Source organism: Panthera leo, chromosome A2, assembly GCF_018350215.1.
Source record: "Panthera leo isolate Ple1 chromosome A2, P.leo_Ple1_pat1.1, whole genome shotgun sequence".
NCBI classification, from domain to species: domain Eukaryota; kingdom Metazoa; phylum Chordata; class Mammalia; order Carnivora; family Felidae; genus Panthera; species Panthera leo.
Genome location: NC_056680.1, coordinates 90,575,257 through 90,594,472, shown reverse-complemented (window position 1 = coordinate 90,594,472; position 19,216 = coordinate 90,575,257). Strand labels below are relative to the sequence as shown.

The window sequence follows — 19,216 nt, the reverse complement described above, 5'->3', positions numbered from 1 at the left end:
TATAGAGGTCTCTCAAAAAATCAAAATAGCATTACAATATAATCCAGTAATTCCACTCCTGGGTATTTATCCAAAGAATACAAAAAGAGGATATGCACTCCCATATTTATTGCAGAATTATTTACAATAGCCAAATTATGGAAGCAACTGAACCGTCCATGGATAGATAAATGGATAAAGAAGATATGGTGTGTATGTATACACACACACACACACACACACACACACACAGGAATACTATTCAGCCATAAAAAGGAATGAAATGTTGCCATTTGCAACAACACTGATGGATCTAGAAGATAGAATGCCAAGTGAAATAAATCAGTCAGAGAAAGACAAATACCATATGATTTCTCATGAGTGGAATTTAAGAAACAAAAAACAAACAAGGAAAAAAGTGACAAAAAGCAGGCTCTTAAATATAGAGCACCAACTGTCCTTTGCTAAAGGAGAGGTGGAGAAATGGGTGAAACAGGTGAAGGGGATTAGGAATATACTCATAGTGATGGGCAGTGAATAATGTATGGAATTGGTGAATCACTATGTTGTATACCTGAAACTAATGTAATACTGTGCATTAATTATAATGGAATTTAAAAAAACTAAAAACAAGAAGGGTATATTTACCCCTCTCCTCTGATAATGTGAACTATTTTACAGTTATTTTAATTAATTAAAATTTTTAAATTATTTTTAATTTAAAAAATATTTTGTAATTTTTAAAAATTTTTATTTATTTTTGAGAGAGACAGAGAGTGAGCAGGGGTGGGGAGCAGGGGCAGAGAGATGGAGATACAGAATCTGAAGTAGGGTCCAGGCTTTGTCAGCACAGAGCCCGATGCGGGGTTCAAACCACGAGCTGTGAGATCATGACCTGGCTGAAGTCGGACCCTCAACTGACTGAGCCACCCAGGTGCCCCTAAGAAAATATTTTTTAATGTTTGTTTATTTTTGAGAGAGAGTGTGCATGCACGAGTGGGGAAGGGGCAGAGGGAGAGAGGGAGACACAGAATCCAAAGCAGGCTCCAGGCTCTGAACTGTCAGCACAGAGCCCGACGTGGAGCTCAAACCTATGAACCAAGAGTTCATGATCTGAGCTGAAGTTGGTCACTTAACCAACTGAGCCATCTAGGTGCCCCTATTTTCATTTAATTTTAATAGAGTTAACATACTGTTGTAACACACTGTTACATTAGTTTCCGGTGTATACTATAGTGATTCAACAATTCTATACATTATTCAGTGCACATCACAGTAAATGCAATCTTAATCCCCTTCACCTATTCTACCCACCTCCCCACTGACTTCCCCTCTGGTAAACTTCTATAGTTAAGAGTCTGTTTTTCAGTTTATTTCTTTTTTTTTCTTTGTTTGTTTGGCATCTTAATTTTTAATAGAGACTCATCTCAGATAAAAATATATAGTCCCAATAAAAGATATTTCAATGTTTCCAGAAAAACTATTTGCTTCTAATAATACTTTGGTTAATATTGTATTATGCTGATCTTCCTCATGTTTTGTACCCATGTTTCCATATGTACTCTTCCCTTTATCTAGAAAAACCTTCCTTTCCTTCCTTTACCTGGTCACTTTAACTCCTGAAAAGCCCCATTCAAACATCAATATCTTAGTGATGCTTTCTCTGGACCACTATTCCTGTGCTACTTCTGTAAAGTGCACATACTTTTATTACTGTACATATATATACACATTCCTATACACTCCTCACATCATTTAGATATCATTTAGTCAATTCTGATATCCTCATAATTATCGTATTCACATTTAAATTTCCAGTACCTAGCATAGTTCCTAGAACAACGTAGGTACTCAGTAAGTGCTTATGTATCAGAAAATATTATTTCAAAGGTTTGTCATTCTAAAATGGAAATCTGATCTGATGTGATACTGGCAACTCCACACAACTCCTTAACATGGAATATAAACTCATTTCTCACCTGGCCACATTTACATACACACTTGCCTTCTATGTTTGAGTAAGAAGCTAGCATACAGTTTCCTATATTTGCTGGATGCTTTAATCTCTTTTTGCTTTTGTTGTTTTCTTTGTCTGGGAGGTCTGTCTCTTCCCACCGTCATCTATCAAACGTCAAAGCCACTTTAAGGAATTAGTGTAAGCACTCCACCTTCAATCCTTCCCAGTTCGTTCTCCCTTGTTTCCCACTGTATACCATACACACCTCTATCATAGCACTTGTGACATTTTACGGCTCTTATTGTTTCTAGGTCTGTGGCCTCTGTACGAGCTATGAGGACAGGAACTAGAACAAATTTATTTCTGTATTCTTAGCACCAAGCCACGCATCTAGGATAGAAGAGGGGCTCAATAAATGTCAGCAGGATAAACAAATATTGAGCTATAAAAACAAGTAAATTTGATCATTATCAAAATAAGCTATGGTTCACTGTTTTTAATCCAAAGGACAACAGAGTCTTTCAAAAAAGGCATCTTGAAAAAGAATTTAATCTTCCGGGGAATAGCAAATACAGAATATATTCTACTTTAAAACTATTAGAAATTAATTACCAATCTTTCTTGCTTAAAATAACAAAATATCTAGGTAGCTTTAATGTTTAGGGAAGCAATTAAATTGCTGTTGAGAGCATAATAAATACCACTGTGCTTTGCTAAACACCACAACAAACTTCTAGTCTAGTGGTTCTCTACCCTGACGATATATTGAAGTAACTAAGGAAGCATTTTAAAAATTCTGATACCCTAATCTCATCTCAGATCGATGAGATGAGATTCTACAATGGTGGGGTCCAGGCAGTGGTATTTGTTAATGTTCCCTAAGTGAATATATTTTTTTTCTCCTGTGAAATAATAACAACTCCACACATAACTATCTGGCTGTTCCTTCTTGGTCTTTGTCGGGGGAGGTACCTTCTTCCTAAAGTGTTGGTGTTTCCAATGATTCCTTCCACTTCTATTCTCAAATCCTTAAGATTCCTTGTAAATAGAGATTATCCTGGCTTTAAAAATGAGATCCCACATTCTTTTGAGCCCTGGATGTAACATTTATGACTTTAAACAAAAGAGACAAAAAGAGAAGATTTTCAGTTTGGTCTTTTTCCTTCCTTTCAGAGATTAGGCTCAAGTCTGCTGTTACTTACAAGTTCTTATAAAAGATCTAGAATTCTATACGCTATTTTGATAGCAGTAATTAGTCATTCAAAGCTATTATTTTGTTCACATGATCCTTTAGCTTGTGTCTCCAAAATTGAGGGTTATCTTCTCTCCGTTACTCTGCTTCTTTCTCATTTACCTCAGAGGCTATGCTGATGCTCATGATGAGGGTTACTTTGGCAGCTGGACATATAAGGCATATGACCCTTGGCACGTAGGATTTAATATCTGCGATTCCAAGTACTTCTGAGAAACCCCAAAGATGAGTGATATGAAACAATTAAAACATTTTTTTATGTTTGTTTTCTGAGTGACAGAGAGAGCTTAGTTAGCAGGAGAGGAGCAGAAAGAAAGGGGGACAAAGGATTTGAAGCGGGCTCAGTGCTGACAGCAGCCAGCTCGACGTGGGGCTCAAACCATGAAATCATGACCTGAGCCAAAGTTGGACACTCAACTGACTGAGCCACCCAAGTGCTCCTGATATTGAAGCAACTTTTAATTTTAATAAGGGAATACATTTGAAGCCCATGGCTATGAGTTAAGTTCTGAGAGTGAGTCTAACAAAAATCTTAATGGTACTGCAGTAAACCTTTGTTTTATTTTCCACTTATCACTTATTGCCAGATACGCTATAATTCTTAGGATACTCTCCACTGCCATTTGTGACATGGCACATGGAGAAAATCTTAGGCTGTAATCATGAAAATGAAAGATTTAATATATCATGGCTTCAGGAATGCAGAATTTTATGCTAATGGTTAGAACGGCTGTGCAGAGAGCCCTAAAGATCAAAGAAAGTGAAGGCCACAAAACATGAATATAAAGAGGATTCCACTAGACAAAGATGGGACAACATGATCATCAAAACTAAAATAATTACAAGCTATAGAAGCACACTGAATATGGGCGTTTCTGCTATAACACAGAAACAAAATAAAACAAAGTGTTCTGAAATATCACACTGGAAATAACCAGCCTTATGGGTAAAACAGAGGTAGGAGCTAACAACTCAAAACCTATTCAACTTTCTAACTATAACACACTTAAAAAAACAGTGACATTTCTAACAAAATTCCAAACCAGATTTAAAATATTGTTAAATTCCCATTAAGTAAAGAAATATAATGATCATTTTACAACAATTTTAACAACAAAGTAAAAGCCATTTGATAGAAAAGGGTGGAAATGCATAGAATGCACAAACCTGGGTAAGGACAAAAAGAGCATCTTCAAGATAAAGTTCAACTGAACCAAAGGAATGCATGATGAAAGAGTACTACAGTGAGAGAGTGCCATCTATTGGTGCATTGCAGTATGTGCCCATATTGGTATTTTTGCATTCCATTCATGTTTCTTGTTGAGAAACAGTAACCTCAGGAAAAATCAACTATGACTCAAGGTGATTTCTTTGCTATACGGACATCACATCCTAGTTTGTGAATCCTGTATGAGTTAATTCACATTACAGAAGTGATTATATATAACAGGTTCATCATATTCTCAAAATAAGAGAGAAAGCAAAACGAAGAACAAAATCTTCATTTCACTGGTAACTAAGTAGGGCATCAACATTTTCTTCTGAAAGTCAACAATATCCTGTAAGAATTAATATATCCTCTAAGAACTAATAATGTACACTGTTCTGAGGCTGCCTACTCCTGTGGCTTGCAATGAGTGTTTTACAAAGAGTTATTTGTACAAGAGATCATCAATCTGAAGATCTAAACCTGTGGTTGAGGACAAAGCTTTCTTCCCATGTAGGATACTCTTCAATTAACAATGTGACCAATGATGTCAATCTGTCCACTTGATTAGCTTATGAGGTCCTTGTACAGAGAAATTGTCTTATTCTTCTCTGTATTACTCTCAAGTACAGAAGTATACACTTAAATAAGTGCTTACTGAAAAAAAATAAATACAAAAATGAAAAGTTTTCCACAAATCAGCATAAATAATATGACAGTAAGTTTTTTATAAGGCCAAAACCAATATATTTCATAATCTTATGAGAAACTTTCCATATATGATTCAAAATATAACTGATACATTAAGACTGTATTTATTTAATGAAGTTTAATATATAAGTAAAATGGAGTGAAAAGTCATTTAAATAAATGTGTACCACAGATTTCAATAAAACTATGAGAATAAAAACCTAGAATGATGCTGTATTCTCAATGAAATGATAGGATTATTTCCAATCATTATTTGGAGATTTAAAATTATTTAATACTTTTAAACTCTACCACCATATATGTAATCACTCAAATATATCTTTGTCAAAGCCTAATAATCCAAAATAATCCAATTAGTAATACATCAGAGATCAATGAAGAAAAGATTTGCAGTTAAAACTGATACCAGTAAAATCTTCAGGGGCCATGAATGTCTTCCTCACAATATACACAAACCTATATTATGATTATAAATATTAATCCAAATGCCATTTAAAAACTAGATCTGAAAAGCAAATTTTTTGAAACTTGGGGATAACACAATCTAAGTCCAAACTCATTGTTTGATGTGTAGCATCTGGGCATGATAAAGTAAAATATTTTAAATTTACCATTTATCCAGGTGTATTTATTAAAGGAGATTTTAAAGTTTCTAGAGACCAAAATAGAGGAATAATCATTGAATGTTTTGTTTGTTCTAACTATATTATATACAACAGCATTTAATACTCATAGCAATCCACAAGGTAAATATCAATTCCAGTTTATAGATAAGGAGACAGAGGATACAGGACATTAAGACTGAGCTCGTAACAGGCAAATATAAAGCCAGTGTCTACATATGCAGGAAAGCTTTAGAATGCTCCTCTACTACGTCACTCTTACGTTCTATTGCCAAAACTGTTCACATTTTTTGAGACAAATTAAACCATATTTTAACAGTTATTCAAAACACACCAAACACATATTTCTCAACGCATTGAGAAATATATAAAAAGAATAAGGTAAGTGACAAAGGATTTAAATCAACCAGGAAAAGATAATTAACATAACGTGAAAGCAAATATTACATTCTACATAATCCATTTAAACCCCTCTCCTGACCTTTTCCTTTACACATCACAAATTTTAATCTTCTCAGGGCCACTATTATCTTCTCAGGATTAACAAAGAGAATTTAAATGCCCAGCTTTCACTGCAGGCCCTCCTAACTGTTGACAAAAATCTCAGCAAGAAAAGAAGGGAAAAAAGTCCACTCTCTCTACAACCACAAAAATGCCCAGAGTATTCAGTACCTGAGAGATGATTCAGTTGATGTGGTGAATTGTGAAGAATCGCAAAGGAATGTATCTTACTCTTCTATTCAGTATCCTTGTAAATGGTTTTTGCACAAAGGAATCTTTTAAGACAGCAATTTACACCTGGCTAAGATTGTAGTAGCCATGTTATGTGAAAGTAAATCTTTAACCCTAAAGTCAAGAAAACAGCCTAATTCTGACTGTTGGCCTTCATTATTTATTTGTTGCTCTGATAATATTTAGTTTAAATCTCCTTAAAGGCGTTAAAAACAATTTTAAGTATCAATGACACTCTTTTATCATACATAAAACTGTATTTTAGATTCTTTTTTAAAACTAAAAAGTTTGAGTCTTTTCCTTTTTTGGTTGTTGTTTACCGTTTTGTTTTTTTAAATATAATACACTGTCATACAGTGTATGACGTACAGCTAACATACAGTATATACAAAGCGCTCTTGGCTTTGGGAGTAGATTCCCATGATTCATCGCTTACATACAACACGCAGTGCTCATCCCAACAAGTGCCCTTCTCAATACCCGTCACCCATTATCCCCTCTCCCCCCGTACAACCCTCAGGTTGTTCTCTGTATTTAAGAGTCTCTTATGGTTTTCACTCTTATGTGGAATTTGAGAAATTTAACAAAAGACCATGGGGGGAGGGAAGGGGAAAAAAATAGTTTCAAACAGAGAGGGAGGCAAATCATAAGAATCTTTTCCTTTAAATTATCCAAAGTACAATAAATGATACATTTTAATTCTTCAAAGGAAAATATTTCTTTGATAAAATAAGAACTGATTTCACAATTATTTTTTAAGTTAACACCATTAAGACAGACTACCAGCATCACCTGCAAATGAAAAATTAAATTATCTTTTTGCTCTTTTAATGGTAGAGAAATAACTAGAAATCCATATTGTTTGGCTCTTGATATTTTTCTCCCCACTTATAGAAGTGAGGACTTATGGAAGGTATTAATCTGCCCCTCAATGAGTAATACTCCAAACGACAAACTCTCTTTAAAATATTAGGAAAAAAATAAATAATATGTGAACATAATTCTTTTCATCAAGATACAAATTCCTAGAAAGCATTAAAGTTTTATGTTTATTAATAAAAAATTTTTACTTAAAAATCATCTTTCACTTTGACTAGCTCTCAAAGGATCTCTGTGCAAAATATGTAACATCCTTTAATTAAAAGGAACCATAATTACTATACAGAGAGAAAAACATCTTAACCAAATGATTAGAACTAATATCACTAAAAAAAGGCCAACAGACTCCATGGACCTCTGGATATGATATCCACAGCACTGACAGACATACTCTGTATGTAATATTGCATCCACAAATTGATGAGCTCATTCTGATCATGAGAAAAAGCAAACAAACTCAAAATGTGGGACATTCTATAAAATTACTAGCTTGTATTCTTCAGAAATAACAATCTCATGCAAGACAAAGACTGAGAAATTCTTTTAGGTTAAAAGTGACTAAAGAAGCAAACAACCAAATGAAAAACATGATTCTGGACTGGATCCTGTACCAGAAAAAGGAAAGCTGCAATAAGAGCCATTATTTGGATTACTAATGAAATTGAAATGAGTTATGGGTAAGATGAAAGTACTGTACTGAATTAAATTTAAGTTGATAGATGAACTATGCTTATATATGAGAATATTTCTGTTCCTAGGAAAGACACAACTGAAGTATTATGGGGAAAAGTTATGAGGTATGCAAGAGGGACAGAATTATGAGCAAATGTGGCAAAGTGTTGAAAATTGGTAAATCTAAGAAATGCCCTATGGGAATTCTTTGTGCTCTCCTTGCAACTTCTCTGAAATTTTGAAATTATTTCAAAACAAAAACTTTTAAATCATCTTTTAAGATTAAATATTAATGTGACAAGATTTTCACCATAAACAAATAATTAATAAAATCAAGTTTGACAAAATGGTATGATCAGTACAATTGCTTTGAATAGTGATAATTTAAGGAGGTGGTACCAGAAGGTAGATCAATACACAGCTTTCTTCATAAAAAAAAAAAAAAAAAAAAAAAAAAAAAAAAAAAAAAGTACTGCTATGGAAAAGGCTCTCCTAAACTGTGCTTAGTGATATTCTGGGACAGCCAGGTAACAAACACTGCACTGTCACTATACTCTGAGTGGTACTGGTCTTATATACCATCTTTTTTAACCAATCATCAGTCAACCAATAACTAACTAAATAAACACTTTTAAAAAATTATGTTTATGCATTTGAAAGAATATACACCAAGTTATAGCAGTTGACTCTGGGTAGCACAACTGAAGGTAATTTTTATTTTCTTTCTATATTTTGTAATCTATCTATAATGAGCACGGATTACTTTTAAAATAAGAAAAGTAAACTTTTAAAAGAGAGTAAGTGGAAAAGAACTTAATAGCAAGCAATCAGACTTCTTGGAATTTGAATCCTATGTCAAAACATGACATTTTCCTATGTTTATACACTGCCAATATTTTTCCAAAAGGATCTCACTTACAGCTGATCTTGAAGCTCCACAATTATATATTCTAATTGTTCCTTTTCCAGTTTATGGGCCAGATCAGAATCTTCAATCCTTTGAAGCAGTATTTTATTCTGGGAGACAGATTCAGACAGCTGGTTCTCTCTAAGTCGTAAGAGTTCTTCAAGATAACCCTGAAAATACAGTATCATTGAGATAAAGCAACTGCAAAAATCTAATATATATCTTGAAAGTAAATACTGAGTAGCTTAAATGCTATTCTTTCCATATTGTAATGAAACAATCTCAAAACATTATTGATGAAATAATAAAAAAAATCCTTTTAATTAAATATGAAAATTTAACATATGTTCTCCATCATTTAAAGCCCTTCTCTGAAGTTCAATAAGATATATTTGCTGCAATAAGTAGAATGGAAGTTTGTACCTTTTGACCCTTTCATCCATTTTACCCATCTCCACCATGTTATACATTTCTGGTGAACTGTTACTTTTTTTCAAAGGCAATGTATTTCTTTAGTCTATTTAATAGTGCTTTTGCCTTAAGGTCTATGTCGAATGATATTAAATATAGAATTCTTTTGCTTAGTATTTGTTTTATCTTTATTCTACTAAATGTTAAAATCTCAAACATATAAATGAAACTGCACACAAAACAATAAATTACTTTCTTTTTTTTAAGTAGGCTTCACGTCGTGCATGGAGCTCAGTGTGGAACCCAATGTGGAGCCCAACGTGGGATTTGAACTCATGACCCTCAGATCAAGACCTGAGCTGAGATCAAGAATGGGACGCTCAACCAACTGAGCCACCCAGGAGCCCCTAAATGGCTTATTTTTATATTACAACATAAAATTAGAAGTTGAAAAGACAAAAGCCTCTTTTAAAACTATGCCTGATTTTTAATTAAGAGGACAATTCAAGAACAGAAAGGAAGTAGCAGCGGGTCAACACTTATATTCAACTAAAATCTTTTGGCAGTGACAGTCCAAACGCAATAATGAGAATCAAATTAAATGACTTTTGGCAACTGATAAATACCTTCTGTTCCAGGGTTAGCTGATACTTTTGTTTAACTCTCTTACACTTGTTGAACCAACTATTCTCATCCATGATGAAAGGAGGCCCGACATTCTCTGGAGTGCTGCTTTCACTACCACTGCTTCCCAAAGTCCTCAGTTCTTCCTCGTCACTGCTGATACTATCAGAACTGGGAAGGTTAAGATTTTTTAAATAAAGTTAATATATTCCACTCTGTTAAGAAATATTTCCATATTTTGTAAGCTACTGGTGAGCAAACTGCATTTAGCACTCCATATACAGTTATAAAAATGATATTATAAAAACTTTAGTTCCTGAAAAAAAAAAAAAAAAAGACAGCTAGCATAGGCTGCTGACTCCCTCTCACAGAGTTAAGCCTTGAGATGCTACGGAAATTCAGTTGAGGTTTATAGACCTAAGGAATTAACATAAAAACTGTGAGAACATTCTGAGAGAGAAAAGATTTCCAGAGAAGAGAACCAGAAACCCCAAAGTGTTGGGAAGAACTTTCTAGCTATTTTTTCTCCACTGTCATAGGTAGTTCACTGCCTATCCAACATCCACTGCAGGGCAGACAAACAGCACTACCAGCCTAACATCGGGGGGAGTATAACAGGGCAGTATTCAAGGTGAGCTCAGCATTGGCAAAAATAATAAAAGGTTCAGAAAAACTAGGTATTCCTAGGCATCTTCCATTGGATGAAGTAGGAGAAACAGAGGTAGAGCAGAGAAAACATCATTTACAACCCACACCTAAAATTTCTAATGACATCTTTATGGTAGAGGAGGACAGAACAAGGTGGGAAAAAAAAGAAGAAACTAAATGAAGAAGTGTACTAAAATGGATGTCTGGCTTAGAAAGAAGAATGAGGAGAGGAAGAAAGAGGAACAGATAAAAGTACATTTTAAAATATAAGCAATGATGGTAACATAAGAGAAACAGCATAAAAATATTCTGCATAATCTTCAAAGTATTAAAACAACCTGTGATCTATCAGATTGAGGGGCAAACTAAGAAAATGCAGTAAATTCAAAACAAAAAATAAGATGGCAGAATAATTCCTCATACAAAATAAGTTATAAAAATCTTAAATGGGTTAAATTCAATAACAAAAGCCAAATGTTTAATTTTATTAAGACAAATAAGAACCAACAATAAGTTGTCCACAAGATACATATGAATACAGAACAACTAACCTTAAAGAGATGGAAAGCACACCCAGAAAATATGACTCAAAAGAAATCCAGGTCAGCAATCATAATTTCATGGGGTAACATAGATATAATGGTGGAAAACAGTATAAGTATCAAAGAAAGATATACATTCCATTCTCCGTGAGCCGTGTTTGCATGTTGGTCTTCTAAGTCTGGGGTCCAAGTACATTGTCAATATGAGTCAGAGGCCTCCACATAAAGAAAGGTCCTAACTACCAAGAAGATGCTCTCAGTCAGTGATCTAGGAAACAAACTAATAAATAAACACACACCAGAGGAAATTTGCCTAACATAGCCAAGGCTTTTGGTGGACCAGAGAAAATAAAGCAGTGGCTGATAATAAAGCTCCAGTTTTGAAAAACAGACAAATAGAACTTGTAAAAAATTATATTTGACATTAAAAAATTAAATGGATGAGCAAACAAGCAGATAGAATTGAAGAGGGAATTAGTAGAAGCTATGAAGAAATTATAATCAAAGATTTTCAAAATGCTAAGAAAAAAATAACTGCTATTCCAGGATAGCATATCCAGCAAAATTATCTTCCCAGAAAGAGGGCAGTATAAGCACATATTCAGAAAACTAAAACCTGAGAGTTACACAAATAATTTTCCTAAAAGAACTTCTAATGATCATACTCCAAGAAAAAGACAATGATCTAAGAAGAAACAGTGATCAAAGAAATTTTTAAGTTTATGGGTAAACCTGAACAAATACTGAGAGCAATGAAACACTAACAATGATTCCTGTTTTGTGGAATCTTAAAAACATCAATGAGAGACCTAAGATTCTGGATGGTAGTAGCATATGTTAAAAACAAAATGAATGGAGTTAAAACAATACAAAGTCCTCATTTATATGGAGACATAGTAAAGTATTAACTTTAGACTTTAACTTTTAAATATGCATATTAAAATTAATGAAGTAGCAATAAAAGAAGAGTAGTATGTAACTTGTAAACTAGTAGAGAAATAAAATGGGGGGGGGGAGAGGAAAAAGAATCAATACAAAAAGAGGGAGAAAGAAGAGAGAGAAGGTAGAAAAAGAAATTCAAAAAAACAGAATCAAAACAAAGAGTAAAACAGTAGATACCAATCTAAATATATTAGTAAATGTCCTAATCACCTCAGTTGAAAGACAAAGCCTTTAGACCAGATTTTAAAAATTCCAGTTAAGTGTATCTTGATGAGCACGGAGCAATATACGGAGCTTCTAAGTCGCTATGCTGTCCACCTGAAACTAATATAACACTGCATGTCAACTACAATGGAAATTTTTAAAAAATTTCTAGTTAAATAGTACTTTAAAAAGATACACTTAAAAATAAGGATATAGAAAGGCTAGAAGTGCTCCATTTCATACCTTCCTGCTGTACGCTTTTTCATATATTAACATACTGAAATCAGGATACAGCATACAACTGATGACATTTTACTTGCTGTCAAACCATTTTCTCACTTAGTAATATCTCTGAACTGGGATGCATTTACAATGGAAGGCATGTCAGTTAAGGTGAAATATGGTTTAAAAAAAAGATAAAAATACACTAAAAAGATACCTAAAAAAATTGGTGGGACTCTATTTATATCAGACAAAGTGGATTTTAAGGAATAAAAAATTACTACATATTTATGGCTACTACATAGTGATAAAAAAAATTCATTATTTCAGGAAAACCTAAGAATTCAAAACTTAGATGCATCTTTTTTTTTTAGTTTTGGTAATTTTTTTTAAAAAAATTTAACTTTATTTAAATCCAAGTCAGTTAACATATAGTGTAATAATGATTTCAGGAGTAGAATTTAGTGACTCATCACTTACATATAACACCCAGTGCTCATCCTAACAGGTGCCCTCCTTAAAGCCCATCACCCATTTAGCCAATCCCCCTACCTAACACCCCGCCAGCAACCCTCAGTTTGTTCTCTGTATTTAAGAGTCTCTTATGGTTTGCCTCCCTTAGATGCATGTTTTAACTCAGCTTCAAAACTAGAAAGCAAAAATCTTAAGTACGACAAGAAAAAACTGACAAATCAAATACAACAGTGAAAGAATTCATCATCTCAATGAAAGAGATGAAGCAGAGAAAAATAAGAAAGGATACATATTCCTAGAACAACCATTAACAAGCATAATCTAATGAGCATAGGCCCCAATCATTGGAATACTGACCAATTCTATACCATTTTTCAGCAGATTTCAAGAAACTATTATTATGTGAACCATACTCACTAATCTCAACTATAACAAAAGCCCTGAAAATGTTTGAAAATTAAAAATACTTCAAATATTCATTGGTCAAAAAAATTATAATGGAAATTTAATTTAAAACAACTAAAATATAAAATAATTTATCAAACATGAGGTACAACTAAAGTAGTAATTCAAGGGCCTTATGTACTTAAAAGAAGTAAATTTGAGTACTGAAAGAGAAAAGATAAAAACTGTCAACAAATTGGGTATAGAGGAAACATATCTCAACATAATAAAGGCCATATATGACCCAGCCCACACCTAATATCATACTCAATGGTAATAAGATGAAAGCCTTTCCTCTAACATCAGGAAGAAGACAAGGATACCGACTGTCACCACTACTATTCAACAAAGTATTGGAAATCCTAGGCAGAGCAATTAGGTAAGAAAAAGAAATAAAATACATTTGAATTGGAAAGGAAGAAGTAAAACTGTCACTATTTGCAGATGACATGATATATATATATATGTAAACCTTTAAGATGCCACCAATAAGCTGTTAGAATAAATGAATTCAGTCAACATGGAGACTACAAAATCAATATACAAAATAAGCTGTGTTTCTATATACTCATGACAAAATATCAGAAAGAGAAAATGAGAAGATAATCCCATTTATGTTTACATCAAAAGAATAAAATACCTTGCAAAAAACGTAACAAAGTGTTGAAAGATCTCTACAATGAAAACCGTAAGACACTGATGAAAGAAACTGAAAAAGGCACAAATAAATTTCAAGACATTCTTTCTGTGCTCATGAAATGGAAAAATTCATATTGTTAAGATGACCATACTATCCAAAGCAACCTAAGATTCAATGTAATCCTTATCAAAATTCAATGGCATTTTTCATAGAAGTAGAACAATCATAAAATCTACGTAATCACACACAGTGAGTAGCCAAAGCAATCCGGAGCAAGAAGAACAGACCTGAAAGCATCACACTTACTAATTTCAAAATACATTACAAATCAACAGCAATCAAAATAGAATGATACTGGAATAAACGCAGATCAATGGAACAGAATAGAGTCCAAAAATAAACCCAAACATATTTAGTCAATTAATTTATGACAAAGGAGCCAAAAATATTCAATAGTTAAGAACAGTTTGGTCAATGAGTGGAGTTGAAAAAACTGATCAGCCACATGTGAAATAATAAAGTTGGACTCCCATTTACACATACCATACATAAAAATCAACTCAACAAAATAGATCAAAGACTTGAATGTAAAATCTGAAACTGTAAGACTCTAGAAGGAAACACAGAAAGTAAGCTCCTCGACACTAATCTTGACAATGATTTTCAGATTTGGGGCCAAAAACAAAGGCAAATAAAAGCAAAAGCAAAAGTAAACAAATGGGCCAACATCAAATTAAAAGGCTTCTGCACAGTAGAAAAAAAAAATCAACAAAATTAAAAAACAACCTACTGAATAGGAGATAATATTTGCAAATCCTAAATCTGATAAGGAGTTAATACCCAAAATATATAAAGAACTCAGAGAACTTCATAACAAAAAGATAAATAATCCAATTACAAATGGACTAAGGACATGAATAGACATTTCTCCAAAGAAGATATATGAAAGGATCACAGGTACATGAAAAGATGGTCAACATCATTAGTCATTAGGGAAATGAGTATCAAAACCACAGTGAGATACCATATCACACCTGTTAGAATGGCTATCATCAAAAAGATAAGAGATAACAAATGCTAGTGTGGATAGGGAGAAAAGGAAGCCCTTGTTCACTTTTGGTGAGATTGTAAATTTGATACAGTCACTATGGAAAACAGTATGGATGCTCCTCAAAAAATTAAAAATAGTACCATATGATCCAGAAATTCCACTTCTGGGAATATATCCAAAGAAAACAAAACACTATCTTGAAAAGATATCTGCACCCTACATTCATAGCAGCACTATGTATAATAGCTGAGATATGGAAACAATCTATCCATCAATAGATGAATGGATGGAAAAGACATGGTACAGGTATACAACAGAATATGAAATCTTGCCATTTGCAACACCATGGATGGACCTTGAAGGAAGGCATTATGCTAATAAGTGAAATAAATCTGAGAAAGACAAATGCTATATGATTTCATTAATATGTAGAAAACACATATACACACAAACACACAAACTTGTAGAAAAAGAGATTAGGTTTGTGGTTACCAGACACAGAGGGTAGAGGGAGGAAGAACTGAAGAAAGGGAAAGGGAATTGGAGGAAAGTGGTCAAAAGGTACAAACTTCCAGTTATAAAATAACTAAGTACTAAGGATGTAATATATAACATGATGACTAGAAATAACATTGCTGTATGAATATAGAAAGTTCACAGAATAAATCCTGAGTGGTCATTACAAGTAGAATTTTTTTTTTCCTTTTTTTTCTTTTCTTTTTATTGTATCTATATAAGAAGATGGATGTTAGCTGAACCTACTGTGGTAGTCATTCATTTCACAATGTATGGAAATCAAACCTTAATTCTGTACTCCTTAAACTTCTACAGTGATGTATACCGATTATTTCTCAATAAAAATTGAAAAAAAATCTATAAAACTGACAAAATGCTTTGGCAAGAATGATTTTAAAATTAAGCCAAAATAAAAGGCTATGAACACAAAAGGCAAAAGGTAACATAACAGAAATGAAAAGAGATTTTAAAAGATATTTAAAGAAATCTCTGAACATCATGACATGTTTTTTGTTTTATTTTAATAAAATATAATTTACCAAAACTGAATCAACAATAGAAAATCGTAATGATTAATAGGACTACCAATGAAATTAAAATAGTAATTTTTTTTTAATTTAAAAAGTAGAAAGCAAAGAGCAATAAGGAAGTTTCTTGTAAGGACAAGGAAGAAAATAAATACTTACATACAATGATTCCAAGGTATACATTACCTCATTAATCCTCATGATAACTCCATGAGGTATTGCTCTACTATTTAACAGATTCACCCAACAATGGAAGACAGTAAGAATAAGAGAAAAGTAGTTTGTTCAACGTCACCCTAGTAAGGGAAACTGGTATTCTATTACAAAATTTTAAAACAATTTTACATTGCCTCCCAACATTTCAATGACTAATAATACTACAGCTGTCTAAAAAAGCTGAATGGCTAAGAAGGTATATTGATGCCAGGTCATGAATGATCTATATGTTTTGCTAACAGTTATTTTAGGCCATGGACAATGAAAAGCTGAAACTCACAAAAGTATCTCTTATTCTAAAGGACACAGAAGTTCTGCAATATTTTTGGTGGGAAAATGATACTTAAGAATTTCAGGAACATTCCAATATTTTGAAGAGCAAAATATTTTTAAAATTTTTATTGAGGCAATGATATAAAAGGAAAAATAGTTTTCCTTTACCGAAAACCTATATAATGCTTTATTATTTATAACTGTTAAACAGTTATCACTCACCTTCTTTATTCCTTTACCTCTAACAATTAAGCACTTATTTTTAATAAGGATATAAAAAGAAGGAAATAATGGACCATAAAATCTTCAGACTATTTATCTTGTTGAAATTTTAAAGTATCATCTCCTTCAGAGGGCTATTTTTAATCCTGTAAATGAACATGGACAAAAACTAGAAGATATTCATTTAATTTTCAAAACACCTACTTAATGCTTGTCTATTCTTATGCTAAGTACTGTTAAAGCACTGAGGTTTAAGTGTGAGTCAACATAACAGTCTTTGCTTTCTCGGGGTTTACATTCCAGTAGGAGGAGATAAACAAATAATATACCACCTGTTAGACAGCAAGAGTCACTGCAGAAAATAAAGGAGGGAAGAGGCATAGCATGGGTAGGAATATTATTTTAGGTAGGAAGTTCAATGGAGGGTTCATCAGTAAGGGGGTATTAAGCTGGATTTTAGAGAAGTGGGAAATAGACGTGTAAATATCTGAGTGATATTGCATTTGATAGGAAGGACAAAGGCCCTAATGCACAAGTGTGTCTGGTATGCTCAAGGAATTACAAAATGGCCAGGGTTACTGAAGCATGGTAAGTGGGAAGGCAGGTAGTAGGAGATAAGGTCAGAGAGGTACTGGAGGCCAGATCAAATAAGGACCTTGTCTTTTATTTTGAGTTACATGAAAGAAGCTGCTGGAAAAGATATGAGCAGAGGAATGAAATGATCTTTCATTTAAGAAAAATCAGTCTAGCTGTCTATGGAGAATTAACTATAGGAGTCAGAGGTGAAGGCTTGAAGACTTTTGCAAATTTCCAGGTTTGAATTAAGGAGGTAATAGCGGTGGTGCCAAAGGATTTGCTGGTGGATCCTATGTGGATTATGGCAGAGAAAGTTCAATGATGATACCAAAGTTTTGAGCATAAGCAGCCAGAATGACAGAACTACTATTCTTGGAATGGGAATGGCTAAAGGAAGAAAAGTCTGGGAGAGAAATAGGAGTTCTATTTTGTACATGCTCATTTGAGGTGCTTACTACACATCCAAGCGAAGATGGCAAGTTGGCAGCTGGATATATGAGTCTAGAGTTTAGGGCAATGTTCCAGGTAGAAGTGTACATCTGGGAAAGAGTAGCATAAAGATAATATTTAGAGCCACTAAACTGGAGAGTGAGTACAGACAGAAAAGATGATTTGGGACTGATCTCTAAAACAGTCCAACACTTAGAGGTTGGGGAGATGAGGAGAAACGGGGAAGGGGAGTGAGGACGGAGGAAAACTGGAAGAGCATGGTATCAAACAGTGCTCAAAGAAGGTCGAGACAGACAAGGAAATGATTAACCACTGGATTTGACAATGAGACACCACAGCTGACTCTGACAAGAGCACTTTCAGGGGTAAGTATTAAAGCTCAATTTGAATAGTTCAAGAGAGAATGGAGGCAGAACAAAACAAACCTGGGAACACAGTGTTATAATAAAGGAGAGGTGACTGACTGAGAAGTAGCTAGAAGTGACTATGGGGAAAGTTCCTCTGTTTAATTTTTAACATGGGGAAAATAACAACATGCATGTATGCTGTGAGGTGTGGGAAGATACTGAAAAGAGGGGAAATTAGGGGCATCTGGGTGGCTCAGTTGGTTAAGCATTCAACTCTTTGACTTCAGCTCAGGTCATGATCTCACAATTCATGAGTTCAAGCCCTACATTGGACTCTGCGCTGACAGCACAGAGCCTGTTTGGGATTCTGTCTTCCCCTCTCTCTGTCCCTCCTCTGCTTGCCCTCTATCTCTCAAAATAAATAAAATTAAGTAAAAAATTAAAAAAAAAAAAAAGAAAAGAAAAGAGGAAAAATTAATGGAAGAGGACAGAACAACTGTTGGGACAAAAACCTTAACCTAAGAGACAGGATGGGATGTAGTACACAGGTCAAAGAACTGGTCTTCCACAGGCACATGAAAAGATGTTCAATGTCGCTCCTTATCAGGGAAATACAAATCAAAACCACACTCAGATATCACCTCACGCCAGTCAGAGTGGCCAAAATGAACAAATCAGGAGACTATAGATGCTGGAGAGGATGTGGAGAAACGGGAACCCTCTTGCACTGTTGGTGGGAATGCAAATTGGTGCAGCCGCTCTGGAAAGCAGTGTGGAGGTTCCTCAGAAAATTAAAAATAGACCTACCCTATGACCCAGCAATAACACTGCTAGGAATTTACCCAAGGGATACAGGACTACTGATGCATAGGGGCACTTGTACCCCAATGTTTATAGCAGCACTCTCCACAATAGCCAAATTATGGAAAGAGCCTAATGTCCATCAACTGATGAATGGATAAAGAAAT

At 33.9% G+C, this 19,216-nt stretch overlaps 1 protein-coding gene across 4 annotated transcripts in view; it reads right to left on the bottom strand.

The window, feature by feature from the left end:
- RUNDC3B (RUN domain containing 3B) overlaps positions 1-19,216 on the bottom strand; it is a 156,830-nt gene that overhangs the window by 47,099 nt on the left and 90,515 nt on the right. For all 4 annotated transcript variants that reach the window (XR_006196672.1, XM_042916982.1, XM_042916960.1 and 1 more), the window contains 2 exons: positions 9,957-10,125; positions 8,932-9,089 (listed from right to left, as the gene is read on the bottom strand). Coding sequence is in view for 3 of the 4 variants with exons in the window: in XM_042916982.1 (XP_042772916.1) it covers positions 8,932-9,089; positions 9,957-10,125 (327 nt within the window). In the remaining variant the exon portion in view is untranslated. The remainder of the gene's footprint in view (positions 1-8,931; positions 9,090-9,956; positions 10,126-19,216) is intronic.